General features: G+C 40.8%; 1 protein-coding gene across 1 annotated transcript; it reads right to left on the reverse strand.

Annotated features, from left to right (window-relative positions):
* Positions 1–2089: 2089 nt before the first annotated feature.
* On the reverse strand, positions 2090–15587 carry LOC104101373 (uncharacterized). Its single transcript, XM_070200510.1, has 4 exons — positions 15062–15587; positions 12611–13686; positions 4184–4287; positions 2090–3132 (listed from the first exon to the last, which is right to left on the reverse strand). Exons 1-4 carry the CDS (start codon positions 15585–15587, stop codon positions 2532–2534), a joined length of 2307 nt encoding a protein of 768 aa, XP_070056611.1. The 3' UTR covers positions 2090–2531.
* Between the last annotated feature and the right edge of the window lie 228 nt (positions 15588–15815).

Consider the following 15815-nt stretch of genomic DNA (forward strand, 5'->3'; position numbering starts at 1 on the left):
CGAGTAATTTGTGATACAACCAAATTTAATAAACGATGAAGTTTTTAATCTTCAAATCGAATAATAAATTGGAGTAGAAAATCACTAAGATTTAAATCTCCAAAATGAGTCTAAAATCACTTAGACTTTAATTTCCAACCAGAATAGAAAGTCACGAAGACTTTAATCTCCAAAAAATAAATAGAACGTCACGATGATTTTAATCTCAAAGATTGAGTAGAAAATCACGCAGATTTTAGTTTCCAAAACCAGGGTATAAAATTACATGAATTTACTTTTCTTTTCGAATGGCTTTCTAACTAAACCATTGTAATCCCTGCACATTTTAAGAGTTTGATATATTTATCTTATCAAACTAACATATGTATATCACATAAACAACTACTAAATTAAAAGCAGTTGATATAATTTTCCGCAGAAAAATTTAGGCTGCCGCTAATATATACTCACATATGTAAACCAAGGTGAGAATAAAGCTTGCAAAGAAAACGGTATATGATACGACTCTAAAGTTACTCAATACTTTAGAACTTCTCCGTTAAAGAAGAAACATGATCAACTAGTTTTAATGCAGATCATATCTCATAAGTATATACAAAATTATTCATGCACTTGGTGGCATGCCAAATAATCTCTGCCTTTCGAATATTGACACGAATAATCTCAACACATGAGATACAAGTTAATCAAATATGGATTAGAGACTCATAGTGAAGCTAGGCGGCATTAAAGTTGGACCTTTAAAGAGTTTCAATCCAATTCTAATTCAAATTCTTTCCATGAAATGGTACCAAATTGTTTGGGACATAACTGAATGTTCCACGATATACATATATAAAATATCCTCTTTATGATCTCAAAGCAATTTTCAAGTATAAATGTAAGTCTAATTCATGTCTTACTTCCTTAAAAATACCATGCATGCTACCAAATTGTATATCAACTGCTAATAGTATTTGGTCAAAGGAATAACAAAATTAATTATAAACACATGTTATTCCTAATCATGCAAATAATCTAGATTTGTAATATGAGATCATCACATAATAACATCTATCCTTATATTTATAGAAACTAAATTCATAAATCACAAAGGATAGAAAATTAATAATCAAACATTATAATTTGAGTAAGAAAAAATAGAACCCGTTTTATTATCGCAAAAAAAGTTCCAATCTCTCCCATCAATGCATGATAGCAAAAACTTTTCCAAATTGCGATGCCTCCGTTGATTGTTAGAACCTTACCGGTGCACTGTAAGAATATTTTAGAATCAAACGTTCATCCAATATTCTCTCTATCGTGCTTTAAAAAGATCCCAATGTCTTGTCATATGCACATTGTCTTCACTTCCTTAAAACAAATATGACAGCAAGTGCGTGCATCTCCGTAAGTTTTCTCAGAGATCTTAGACTTTGGTTTTTGTCTTTTGCTTTCAAGAGTTTGTCCTTTTTAATTATGTGATCATCCAATAAATCGGAGAAAACTCGAGCAATAATATTCATTAGCAACTTTTCATAATTGGCAGTATAAATAACTCCAACTTGAAGCACTGATTCGGCTTCTACTTCGTAGTAATTATTCTTCCCTATATTTCTTCTTGTCGGAGAAGATTTCAAAATATCCTTTGGAACTCTCAAACAGCAAACGGCACCATTCTGTGCAATATAAAGACTTGACAAATGTAATCATCAAGAGTAACTTTTTATGCCGATCTGTAAAATACCCACTTTACTGCCTTTCCCTCGGTAGACCATATGACGTACGATAGTTAAATTCCTTAAGATTGTTGGTAATCTGTATTCAAAATCAGAAAATCATGTAAAGTAAAAGAGAAATAGGAATGCATAAGAACAAAATTAAATTCGAGCCCACTGAATTCACAGTGTGTCCTTAAGGAATTTAATCCTCGCATTGTTGCCCAAGGTATACGGATTAATTCCACCCAGGATAGAACGGAATAACTATTCTGTGATAGCGGCACTTCAAATCACAGAACTTCAGTGAACTCAACAAACGGAGCAAACCACACTTGACACTTATGTTTATTTAAAAAATAATGCAATAATGTAGAAAAGAGGGGAGACGATTTCAGATTTTCTATCTCTTAAAAATGAGGCCAAACCTCTAAATTTATAGACAAAGGAAAGGTGATATGGAGAGGTGCAATCCAAAAGGTGCCTCTTCCATTTCCCATTCACACCCTTTAAAGAAAAAACGCAACAGGAACAACTGTAAGCTTTGAGATCTTTATATTCATTCTTCACGATACTAAGCTGAAGAAAGCATCTTTTGCAAGGGCTTCTACCAAGCAGCTAAAGCAGTTTACCTGTACAAAGAGCCTGTCACCTGAAGGTCAACTCGTATAGCTACGCTTAAAGCATAAAAAGGCTGATGATCTATCCTTACGCCAGCATAATTGCCGGCTTCTGGCCCTGAGCTACCATATGGAGCGGCCTTGAAAAGAACTTGAACAAGGTTGAACCAGCATACACATTTTGTTGTAGCGCCATCACATTGCAAAATTTCTGTCAATCATATTTGCTCATTACTGAATGGCAAAGTGGGCTATCAAAGTGGATAGACTTGATTGCGTCGACAATCACCTCCATTCCTATTTGACGACTTCCTTTGACAAGGATGAAATCACCACTATTTAAATAATTGGTAATGTTAGAAGCCATCTGGCGAGCATCAGTGGTGCATACCACTTTTATCTCCCGAGCACAGTCAATACTCTCAGCTGCACGTATAAACCTTGTTCCAACAAGTGCAATTACATCAAAGTGCGCATCGCAGCAACTCTGTAGCATCAACTCATGGAAGTTGATTTCCATTGGACCAAGCTCAAGCATGTCTCCAAGTATAGCAACTCGTTTACCTTTGCAATCGATGTTTCTTAACAAGTCAATGGCAGCTTGAGTACTAGCTGGACTTGCATTGTAAACATCATTTATTATTGTAATCCCATTTTCAGCTACTTCGAGCTCTGATCTCCTGTGAACAGGTCTAAATCTGGACAAGGATTTTGAAGCTAGAGCAAGAGGAACACCAAGAGCACTAGCCACAGCAGCAGCTGCACATGCATTTATGGCCAGATGTAGGCCAGGACTGGAGATAACGAATTTAACCCTGAATATTTACCGCCGTGTCAAATAAATAGAACTGTAAATACTAAATAACAATGATACTTTTACAAGAATATAAAGGTAGTTAGTTGCAGTAGAAGGAACATACGAATGAAACTTCATATAACCAAAAATAATGCAGAGAAATTTTAGAAATATACATAGTTTTGTACTTCAATGATGGCCTTGTCTTTTGAAGGGTTTCTCATCATTTATTCACAGAATATCAACTTAAAGTTCATAGCTTTTTCCTGAATAAATTACTATCTTCTCTTTGAATTACCAAAATGTAACATACACTTAAAAACACTATACCCCCCCCCCCCCACCCCACCACCACCACCAAAGAAATGAAATCCTAGAAAAACAACCAAAAGAATAGGAAACAAAAAGAATAAGCAGTTAGAGATGACCGTCATATTTATTGTATTCCCCGAAGAGAAAAGAGAGGCTATCTTGTAAGAAATGAGAGAGAGAAGAGAGAGCCTTCAGGTGGATCAATTGTTTCAATGAAAAAGTCAAGTTATATTATGTTTCAGATTAAGATAACCTAAAAGAAGAAAGGCATTTCCTTGATAAGACAATTTCTCATCATATTTCAATATTTTCATCAACCTATGTTCTTTAAATTATGGTAGTACTGAACTTGCACATTAAATTACAGAAAACATTTTTTTAAAGAAAGTAAAGTTGATTTTGTTCAAGAATAGAGTCAAGAGTGCAGCATTAACAACAGATGTGAAAAATACAAAAGTATCTTCTCTATTAGCTATGAATGGAGGGGATAATGATATCTGTCATGCTTTCCAAGTAACTAATAGCATCTAAGTTACACCAAAGAAGCCCTTCTGGATAAGGAACACCAAATGTATTCGATCAACATCAATAGCAGAAAACCATATTTTACCACAATTTAGAAAAGAGAAAAATATAAGGGGAAAATGCTTAAAAGTTTAGTATTCTGTCAAACCTAGATGTGTAATAATTCCAATTTCATGCCAACGCCAAATAGCATGCTCTACAGAATGCTCAGAGAAAAGTGCTGATGAACTTACATCTCGTTGAACGCCTCTAAAACAACTTGTATACTGCGACCTCCATCTTTGATTTGTGAAGAAACTAAACGAACATCACAACCTAACTTTCGACCAAATATCACCTTCAGCAAGAAAAGAGAAAAAGCAATTAAGAAATATAACCAAAAATAGACTTCCCAGCCAAGCCACAATAGTTTCATAATACGTAAAGATTAGAAGCAACAGTTGTTTCTTCAGCTCTTATCTCCTAATGTAGAACTGTATCTAGCAAATAACAGGTATTTGATGAGTGAGGTGGATATGTGTGCTTGAGATGAAGGAAGAGTTGGAGAGATACAATAGGGTCCATTTGCCCTTTATCACATTATTAGAATGGTCTCCTTAAGGTGTCACTTGTAAGGCAGGTAGAAAATGGTGGCATTTCATGTTTACATTTGACAACTACCAAGTCAAATGTCCTAATGTAATTGTGTAAGAACATGTTATTCGAATTCAAGTGCTTTATTACTATTCCAATAAGAGCTGTTAATATGCATTTTGAATAAAAAACACTTATTTAGGGTCCTGTGGGATGCTAAGTTGAAGAACTACAACAGGTCTTCATTTCCAGATGGGCAATACGACAAATAGCACCTTACAACTTGTTTGGATATTTGTTACATATCGTTTCATTATGTATCGTACTGTATTATTTCAACATTTGAATAGATTATATTGTTTGCCATTTTTTTTATGATATTACGCACCAGCAATATGAAGAATAAACTTGTGTATGGTCAAAACCGATTGACTCAGTCGTACGGACTGGTCGAGACGATGATGTTTCGATCAAAGGGTATTTGCATGACAAGCTCGGTATCATTATCGAGCTCATATCCAAATCGAACTACGAGGCAAGGCGTAGATTGTCGAAGATGCCTAGACCGACCAACACTCACCCCGAATATCGATATCCCAAGGCAGAATCAAGCTCGAACCAAGACCGGGGGCTCGATCCAATACCGAGCTCGAGCCAATATCGAGCTCGGAGACAAGAGCCGTTACAACCGCACCAAGGGAGAGAATCTTGACGAGAACCGAGGAAGAGACAAATCATCATGGATCCTCCACTATATGCATTATTTTATTATTTTGTTATAGATAAAGCAATGACCCTCTATTATAAAAGAGGGGATCCTTGTAAGCTATAGACACACAATATAGACTGGAATAAACGGATCTTTTTCTCATATACAAAGACATCTCTTTGTGCTTGTTTTATTTCATCTTGTTCAATTTCCCTGTTCATCATTCCTATCCTCATAGTCAAAATACCTGTATTGTTATCTTTGTATCAAAGGATATTACGTATCCTTAGAACCATATATAAATTTAACGTTATCCGATTTTTCGGGTAAACAGTTTGGCGCCCACCGTGGGGCTAAGGATAACAGTGATTGTTTGATATAAATCTACAGTACACTCCAGCTTACAACTTCAAATCAGCAATGGCTTTACCTATCGACCACGAAGCCGGCCTTCAAGATGAAACCAACAACTTGACACCCGGGGCCGGAAGGCGAATTAACGATGTCACCGAAGCTCGAGTCGAAGTACCGCTAGATGTCAATTCACAAGTGGCTCTTGAGGCGAACCAACGTTCTGAACTGGAAAAAAGCATTCAGGGCGGTACTCGATCCGTAGCTCGAGATATCCATAATGTGGAGGAGATCGGAGTCGGCTTACGGATGATCTTCGAGATGTTACAAGCACAACAAGTAACGATAGCTCAGTTGCAGAGCCAAACTCAAGCACAAAGCAGACCAGAGCCCAATCCGCTTCGAGAAATCACCCACAGAACGGAACCAGCCATAGTGAAGTCAAATGAGCAAGAATCGGGGACTACTCCCGAAATTATTAAAATGCTCGAGGAACTCACAAAACGAGTCGAAGCCAACGATAAAAAAGTAGAAACATATAATTCCAGGGTCGATCAGATCCCGGGAGCTTCACCAATGATAAAAGGGCTAGATTCGAAAAAATTCATTCAAAAGCCTTTTCCCTCGAGTGCAGCCCCAAAACCAATCCCCAAAAAATTCCATATGCCCGAAATACCCAAATATAACGGAACGACCGACCCCAACGAGCACGTCACTTCTTACACGTGTGCCATCAAGGGCAATGATTTGGAAGATGACGAGATCGAATCTGTATTATTGAAAAAATTCGGAGAAACCCTGTCAAGGGGGCAATGGTATGGTATCATAATTTACCATCTAACTCTATTGATTCTTTTGCTATGCTTGCAGATTGCTTCGTAAAAGCACATGCCGGAGCCATTAAGGTCGAAACCAGAAAGTTGGACCTGTTCAAGGTAATACAAAAAGATAACGAGATGCTAAGGGAGTTCGTATCTCGTTTTCAAATGGAACGAATGGATCTGCCAACAATCACAGACGATTGGGCTATACAAGCTTTCGCTCAAGGTCTAAACAAGCGGAGCTCGATGGCTTCACGGCGGCTGAAGCAAAATCTGACCGAATACCCAGCTATTACTTGGACCGATGTGCACAATCGATATCAATCCAAAATAAGAGTCGAAGATGACCAGTTGATTTTTAGGTCCGTTACGAAAAGAACTACCAAGCAGAAATCGACCAGAGATCGATACCAGCCATATAGCGGAAACGATACCACTGATGAGTATCCGAGGCCTCTTTAAAATCAACCTCGTATACTAGGGGGCTTTATCATTGAACGCATCTGCGATGATTATCAAGTTCGGTGTAAAGGAAGTCACTTCGTTATTTTATGACAAACAATGTCTCAACCTGAAACGTTGTAAGGGCCAAATGATCAAAACGAACCATGCTTATATAGTTGGCCCGAGCCCTGACACAAAACAGGAACACATGTATATTGACTTGCAAAGACAATCTTCTTTACCGATATTCTATGTTCAAGATTTATTATGCAAACAGGATCGAGTTCGAGCAAGCACTCACTCGACTGCTAAGCCTACGAGCTACTTTTACATCGAGTTCGAATCATTCACTCGACTACTAAGCCCACAAGCTACTTTTATTTTGAGTTCGAGCAAGCACTCACTCGATCATTACGCCTACGGGCGACATCGCATCGAGTACGAATCATTCACTCGACTGCTAAGCCTACGGGCTACTTTTATTTTGAGTTCGAGCAAGCACTCACTCGAGGGGCTACTTCGACCATTACGCCTACGGGAGACATTGCATCGAGTTCGAATCATTCACTCGATTGCTAAGCCTACGGGCTACTTTTATTTCGAGTTCGAGCAAGCACTCACTCGACCATTAGGCCTACGGGCTATTTTGACTACTAAGCCCACGGGCTACTTTTATTTCGAGTTCGAGCAAGAACTCACTCGACCATTACGCCTACGGGCGACATTGCATCGAGTTCGAATCATTCACTCGACTGCTAAGCCTATGGGCTACTTTTATTTCGAGTTCGAGCAAGCACTCACTCGACCATTAAGCCTACATGCTACATTGCATCGAGTTCGAATCATTCGCTCGACTGCTAACCCTACGCGCTACTTTTATTTCGAGTTCGAGCAAGCACTCACTCGAGGGGCTACTTCGACCATTACGCCTACGGGCGACATTGCATCGAGTTCGAATCATTCACTTGACTGCTAAGCCTACGGGCTACTTTTATTTCGAGTTCGAGCAAGCACTCGCTCGACCATTAGGCCTAGGGGCTACTTTGACTGCTAAGCCTACGGGCTACTTTTACATCGAGTTCGAATCACTCACTCGACTACTAAGCCCACAAGCTACTTTTATTTCGAGTTCGAGCAAGCACTCACTCGATCATTACGCCTACGGGCGACATCGCATTGAGTACGAATCATTCACTCGACTGCTAAGCCTACGGGCTACTTTTATTTCGAGTTCGAGCAAGCACTCACTCGACCATTAACTCCTACGGGCTACATTGCATCGAGTTCGAATCATTCACTCGACTGCTAAGCCTACGGGCTACTTTTACATCGAGTTCGAATCATTCACTCGACTACTAAGCCCACGGGCTACTTCTATTTCGAGTTCGAGCAAGCACTCACTCGATCATTATGCCTACGGGCTACTTTACTTCGAGTAAAATTACTCATTTCTTCGAATTCAAATGAACACTTGACTATTTAAGGCTGAAGGATGTTCGAGCCCGATAAAGCAAAAGGGACCACCCACAAGGCCCGGAGGCAACAGAGATTAAAATTCAAACTATCTATTTAGCTTGAAAGGTCATTTTGCTTCAAAAGGAAGAAAGATTTATATTTACAAATTTTTTGTACAGAGTAGCTACTCTGCCAAAAGGAAGTTCTTTATACAAAAACCGAAAGCGGTATCCAAAGAACGCAGCAAACGACCTAAGGCCCTAAATGACTCAATCTTCATCGGAGGCCGTATTCTCGGCATCGTCCTCATCTTCAGATTCCCCCGAGTCATCTGAGTCCTCCTCAGGAAAGGCCAACCTTCGAGCTTTGTTCTCCTCCGCCCCGGCAACTTCAATCTCAGTCCCAATATCGAAGCCCTGAACTCTGACCTCCTCGAGAGCTTCTCTCCGAGCTTGCCATTTTGCATGTTCGACCATGCTCTCAGCTTTGGCTTGGTTAACCTCGACATCGATCCTGAACTGAGCACTTTGGCATCAGCTCTTTTATTGGCTTCGATCACCTCAGATCTGGCCACTTCAAGTTCTTTAACCAAATCTGCTTTATCTGAAGTGGCCAAATCCAACCGATGCTGAAGCTCTTTCATCTTCTCGATCTGCCCCGAAGCATTTTCTTTCGCAGATCAAAGTTGGGCATCAGACAACTCCAACTAGCTTGAACGGCTTCCTTTTTCGAGGCAAGGATATCCATACACTTTTTAAATTCCTCAGCCTTGGCCATTAGCGTATCTACCTGTGAGTTAAGCCGTCCAATCTGCTCGATCCTCTGCCGAACCTGAAGAATCGAATCGTTAGTGGTTATCTCTTTTTCATCTTCACTATCATGGAACATTCGGAAGACCTGTTCAGCCATCTCCTCATGCTCTTCCCGAGCCGCTGTCAAATATGCTCGAAGTTTTTCACTAAGGAGCTTGTACGAGTCGCTCTTCTCAGTGAGGCTCCGAACCTCGGCATCATGCTCCTCCCGGATTCAAAGAAAGGCCTCGTGATGCAACACCGAAGCCTACAAACGAAAGGAGAAACATTAGAACTACCTACAAATCTATGTATAAAAGAAGCGGCAAAAACACCATCAGAGTCACCCGATTCAAAGCATGTTGGGCCTCGTTGAAGAGATAGGCGGGCCCCACCGCATTCATCACTGATTGATCTTCTTCGGTCACCAAGGACCAAAGGTAACTGGCAATCCCCACAGGGGAAGAAAAAATTCGGGTGTCCGCAGGTACGGAGAGCACTATCTTCCGCCTTCAATCGGGATCGATACTCGGGGCCGGAAATCGGTCCACCAGTTTATGAATCGATGAAGGTTTGGTAGAACCCGACCACGACGCTTTTTTGGGTACCAGCATTTCACCAAAACCGGTAACCTCCTCCGAGGCACCTGACTCGAGCCCCTCCAGAAAACCGTGGATATCGGCTGACCCCTGAATACCCTCATAGGACCGATCCTCCAACATGACGACCTCTCGAATCATGGCATCCGAAATCTGAGAGGATCCGCCAATATCAACTATCCCGAACTCATCCCTTGAAATATCTTCTACTGCCCGAGAAGATCCACCCTCAGTATCCCTTTCAGTCATCTTAGCTCGAGGAGGGATAATCTCGGCTTCTTCTTGTTCCGGGATTATGGTCAAGGTTCCCTGATTTGCTTCCACCAAATTGGAAGATTATTGAATCACAACATTAGCCCGTACGCAGACTAAATTCTCTTCTCCTTCTTCGGGCTCGTCCCTTAAATGGCGGGCCACTTCTGAAGACATAAAACCAAAATCCCCTTTTGGCTTTCGAGATCTCTTAGCCGATTTCTTCTTTTCCGAGCTCGGGGAGCCCGATACGTCTTTTCTCTTCCTTTCTTTTACCTGCTTCAGGACAGGAACTTCTTCGCCACCAGATGGGGGCCTCATGACTACATCTTTCCCGAGTTTTACAAAAGGGAAAAGGGAGATTTATCATACAAACCGATGAAGAGATAAATCGACAAAAAGATTTACCATGACTGCGGGCCTCCCATCGACCCTTTGATAATTCGACCCAAGCACGCTCGACGTACGGTCTCTGCAACACCAGACTTTCGACCCATTGTTTAAGATCCAGGATCGGTTCCGGCATTCGAGCTACAGCTGTGATAAGAAAAGAAAATGGATCAACAAAATAAAAGGCAATCACAAGATCAAAACGGGCAAAGAGAAACGTTTACTCACGGCTCATATTCCATTTCTCGGGAAATGGCAAGTCATCAGCAGGGATCAGGTCCGAGGTTTTGATTCAAACAAAACGGCCCATCCAACCCCGATCCCGAGTCTCGTCTATGCTCGAGAATGGCGCTTTGGTTGCTCGGCGAGCAAGCTTGATCAACCCTCCTCGATAAAGTCGGGGACTGTAAAGGCGCATAAGATGATCGAGGGTGAAGATACGCCCGTTGACCTTGATCGAGAAATATCGAAGAAGAATCACTATACTCCAAAATGAAGGATGGATTTGGCCGAGGGTCACATCGTACCTCTTACAAAAGGCAACGATGACAGGGTCTAGAGGTCCCAACGTGAAAGGATAAGTGTAAATACTTAAGAACCCTTCGACATGGGTAGTAATTGATTCATCAGGCGATGGGATTACTACGAGTTTATTATCCCAGTTGCATTCTTGTATGACTTTAGCGAGAACTTTTTCGGTAATTGAACATTGGTACCTCGACATCGGCTCACACCGACCCGGTATCGGAGAAGGCTTTTCAATTTTAAAATCACATACAGTCGAACACCCTACCGGAACGAACTCCTCAGGGCGGGGGTCTTCCACATCCTCGCCACCAGCAGGTCGAGATGAAGAAGCGGTCTCTTTTTGCGGAACAATTTTAAACGTTTTTGCCATTTAAAATTCCGTGAACAAAGAACGGGAGTATTTGGTGTTTTAAGAAAGAATTTGCAGTAAAACTCGCAGGTTTGCAGGCAAGAAAACTCAGAAAAGACGAAAAGGAATTTAGAAAATTTGGAGGATTGAAGACGTAAAAGTGATGAATGGTGGAAGGAAAGGCTATTTATAGATTGAAGCAATGAACGGTTCAATATCAGCGGTGGTCGACCACCGTCTGATACACATTAAATGCCTCGGTAAAACCGAGCCGATGAGACAACTATCACATACGTCATGGTCGGGATCGAGGTAAACGTCAGCATATATCTGATCGAGCTGTTGGGAAATCATATCGTTTCTCGCCACATCCTTTTCCGAGAAACAAGGGGATTATCTGTGTACGGTCAAAACCGATTGACTCAGTCGTACGGACTGGTCGAGACGATGATGTTTCGATCAAAGGGTATCTGCATGACAAGCTCGGTCGAGGTCCGAAGTAAGGGCGTCGAGCTTCGAGCTATAAGACCGATCATTGACAAGCTCGGTATCATTATCGAGCTCATATCCAAATCGAACTACGAGGCAAGGCGTAGATTATCGAAGATGCCTAGACCGACAAACACTCACCCCGAATATCGATACCCCAAGGTAGAATCAAGCTCGAACCAAGACCGGGGGCTCGATCCAATACCGAGCTCGAGCCAATATCGAGCTCGGAGACAAGAGCCGTTACAACCGCACCAAGGGAGATAATCTTAACGAGAATCGAGGAAGAGACAAATCATCATGGATCATCCACTATATGCATTATTTTATTATTTTGTTATAGATAAAGCAATGACCCTCTATTATAAAAAAGGGGATCCTTGTAAGCTATAGACACACAATATAGACTGGAATAAACAGATCTTTTTCTCATATACAAAGACATCTCTTTGTGCTTGTTTTATTTCATCTTATTCAATTTCCATGTTCATCATTCCTATCCTCATAGTCAAAATACCTGTATTGTTATCTTTGTATCAAAGGATATTACGTATCCTTAGAACCATACATAAATTTAATGTTATCCGATTTTTCGGGTAAACAAAACTTACAATATTACAAAGAAAAAGTAGAGTACGAGGTAGAATTATTATATAAAAAGGTATGATAAAGAATAAAAAAGATTATTAATAGTAAGGACTAGATGAGAGAAAAAAATAAAGTTATGACAAGACCATACCAGATCAATCGTTACATAAAGTGACATTTTTCCGCGTTACACAACGATATATTTAACAGTAAAATTTAAGTAACAATCAAAATAAATATCATATTTAAAGTATCACATTAAGGAAGAATCAATATAAAGAACAAGATATAAAATAAAAAGATAAAAAGAACTACACTCACCTTCTTAACTCCAACCGAAACTGGGAGGCTCATGACAAGAGGATCATCACCATTCAATACACACACATCCCCCGGCATTGCTTCTCTTAAAATCTCCCCTTTCGCCATGGAAACCTCCTCCAAGTTGGCGAAATTCTCCAAATGTGCAGCATTCACATTCAGAATCACCCTTACATTTGGCCTACACATCCTAGACAGTTCCAAGATCTCACCTTCCCTGCTCATCCCCATCTCCAAAACGCCAAACCCCACATCCCTTGGCATCCCTATAACCGATAACGCGACCCCAATCTCATTGTTCCAGTTCCCTGGACTATAGTAAACAGTTCCAACACTCTCCAAAGCCAATGCTATCATAGTCTTTGTAGTGGTCTTTCCCACACTTCCTGTTAACCCAATTAAACAGCCACTAAACCTGTTTCTTGCATAAAAACCCAAACTTTTTAAAGAACTTAGAGTATCACCCTCCACTTTTACAAACCCATTGTTCCAACCCTCACAAACCCAGTTCCCAATTACTCCAACACAGCCTTTAGTGGCTAATTCAGGGGTAATGAAATTGTGGGCATCAAAGTTTTGGCCAACAAGTGGGAGGAACCATTGTCCTGGTTCAAGTGTTCTGGTGTCCGTACAGATTGTTCCAGGTGGACCCCACCTAATGATTCTGCCATTAACAGCCTTGACTGTCTCTGAAATCGTCCAAAGAGGGGGATTTGGTGAAGCAGAAAATGTAGCACTTTGAGGAATCAAAATTCTTGGTCTGTTGGGTAAAGTGAAAATGGTGGTCTTTGAGTTTGATGGATTGGTAAATAAAAATGGAGAAGGATGAAGTAAAATGGTCAGTGAACTCATTGGAGCAATGGAAATGAGGCAGTAGAGAAAAATGTTTCTTGTCAAATTGACTTTCTTTGTCAGAAAAGTATAACTTTTCCAACATGTTGTACCATGTGCTTGTATTGTTGTACCTTGAACTGACAAAAATTGTAGGACTGCTTTGTTTTTGGCTTTTGGGACAAAATCAGACTTCGGTCTTTCACCGAAATTTATAGTCACCAAATCTGATCTTTGATTTGTAACTGAACATTAAGATATGTTAGTCTTAGTTAAACTAAATTTGCCAGCAACTGGCCAAAAACAAAAGTATTTCCTTAAGTATAAATTTGGTCCAACAAACCGACCACGTCTTTGCAACTTTATATTATACAGGAGCTCTTATATAGTTTCAATGCCTGTTAAACTTGTAATCTTATGAGAAAATGGCTAGAAGTGTAGAAGGAATAAGAAGGTGATCCTAAACTAGCTAATTGCTGTAGTGCAGCTACATTCTGGGGCGAAGCCACCTTTTGCTAATTGATCATCCTTCGTCAAAATATTACGAAAAATTAATTGTGTGTATAAGTAAAAGATTAGATTTTAAATGTATATATCATATATTGAACATCATTTGTGAGAAAATATTTTTACTTCTTACAAGCCTAAACACTCTTGAAGAATTTTCTGGCTTCGCGCATTACAAACTACTTTCTTGTACTGACAAGTCTCTCCCAATGATCTATTCTGACTTTATACAACAACAACAATAACAACCCAGTAAAATCTCACTAATGGGGTCTGGGGAGGGTAGTGTGTACGCAGACCTTACCCCTACCCCGAAGGAGTAGAGAGGTTGTTTCCGAAAGACCCTCGACTCAAAAAAATAAAAAGACAAAAGGACAAAAAGGAGACAATATTAGTATCACAACAACAATCATATATTAAATAGGAACACCATGAAATCAAGAAGAAAGATGCAAAGCAAAGGGAGACAATATTAGTAAATATTAGTATCACCACAACAATCATAAGAAAAATAGGAACACCATGAAATCTAGAAGAAAGATGCAAAGCAAAAGCGATAGCTAGTAAATAGGACATGCACTGAAAAGCGAAAATAGTAAGCCACAACATTGCCACTAGCTATCTTAGACAAAAATCCTACATGGCTAGTCCCACAATGGTACGAAGTAAGGCACGACTCAACTACCTCCTAACCTACAACGCTAATTCTCGACCTCCACATCTTCCTATCAAGTGTCATGTCCTCGAAAATCTGGAGTCTCGCCATATCCTGCCTGATCACCTCTCCCCAATACTTCTTAGGTCGTCCTCTACCTCTTCTCGTGCCCTCCGCAACCAGCTGCTCACACCTCCGTATCAGAGCATCTGGGTTTCTCTTATGAGCATGTTCAAACCATCTAAGTCTCGCTTCCCGCAACTTGTCATCAATGGGAGCTACATGCACCTTCTCCCGAATATCATCATTCCTAATCTTATATATCCTAGTGTGCCCGCACATCCACCGCAACATCCTCATTTATGCTACTTTCATCTTCTGGATATGTGAGTTCTTAACGGGTCAACACTCAGCCCCATACATAATGACAGGTCTAACCACCGCTTTATAAAACTTACCTTTGAGTATCGGTGGCACTCTCTTGTCACACAGGACTCCAGATGCTAACCTCCACTTCCTCCATCTTACCCCAATACGGTGTGTGACATCCTCGTCGATCTCCCCTCCCCCCTCGATAACCGAACCAAGGTACTTGAAGCTGCCTCTACTCGGGGTGACCTGAGAAACAAGCCTCACATCCACGCCCACTTTCCCTGGCTCAGCGCTGAACTTACACTCCAGGTATTCTGTCTTCGTCCAGCTCAGCTTGAAACCCTTAGACTCAAGAGCCTGTCTCCAAACCTCCAACCTCTCGTTAACACCGGCTCGCGACTCATCAATCAGAATTATGTCATCGGCGACTACCATGCACCATGGCACATCCCCTTGAATATGGTGTGTTAACGCGTCCATCACCAAGGCGAATAAGAACGGACTGAGCGAAGAACCTTGGTGTAACCCCATTACAACCAGAAAATGCTCAAAGTCGCCTCCTACTGTCCTAACCCGAGTCTTAGCCCCATCATACATGTCCTTAATCGCCATAATGTAGGGAACCGACACACTTTTTGCCTCCAGGCATCTCCAGAGAATTTCTCTAGGAACCTTGTCATACGCTTTCTCTAGGTCAATAAACACCATGTGCAGATCCTTCTTCCTCTCTCTGTATAGTTTCACCAACCTTCTAACAAGGTGTATAGCTTCTGTAGTCGAACGACCCGACATGAACCCAAACTGGTTGTCGGATACAGACACTGTCATCCTCACCCTCGC

Source organism: Nicotiana tomentosiformis, chromosome 4, assembly GCF_000390325.3.
Source record: "Nicotiana tomentosiformis chromosome 4, ASM39032v3, whole genome shotgun sequence".
NCBI classification, from domain to species: Eukaryota; Viridiplantae; Streptophyta; class Magnoliopsida; order Solanales; family Solanaceae; genus Nicotiana; species Nicotiana tomentosiformis.

Excerpts from the sequence above, each read along its gene's own strand:
- LOC104101373 (XM_070200510.1), bottom strand. The coding sequence starts at position 15,587 with ATGGCGATTAAGGACATGTATGATGGGGCTAAGACTCGGGTTAGGACA. Across the intron at positions 13,687-15,061 it reads AGTGCCACCGATACTCAAAG|TTACAAATCAAAGATCAGAT; the intron begins GTAAGTTTTATA and ends CTTAATGTTCAG. Across the intron at positions 4,288-12,610 it reads TTTCGGTTGGAGTTAAGAAG|GTGATATTTGGTCGAAAGTT; the intron begins GTGAGTGTAGTT and ends TTCTTGCTGAAG.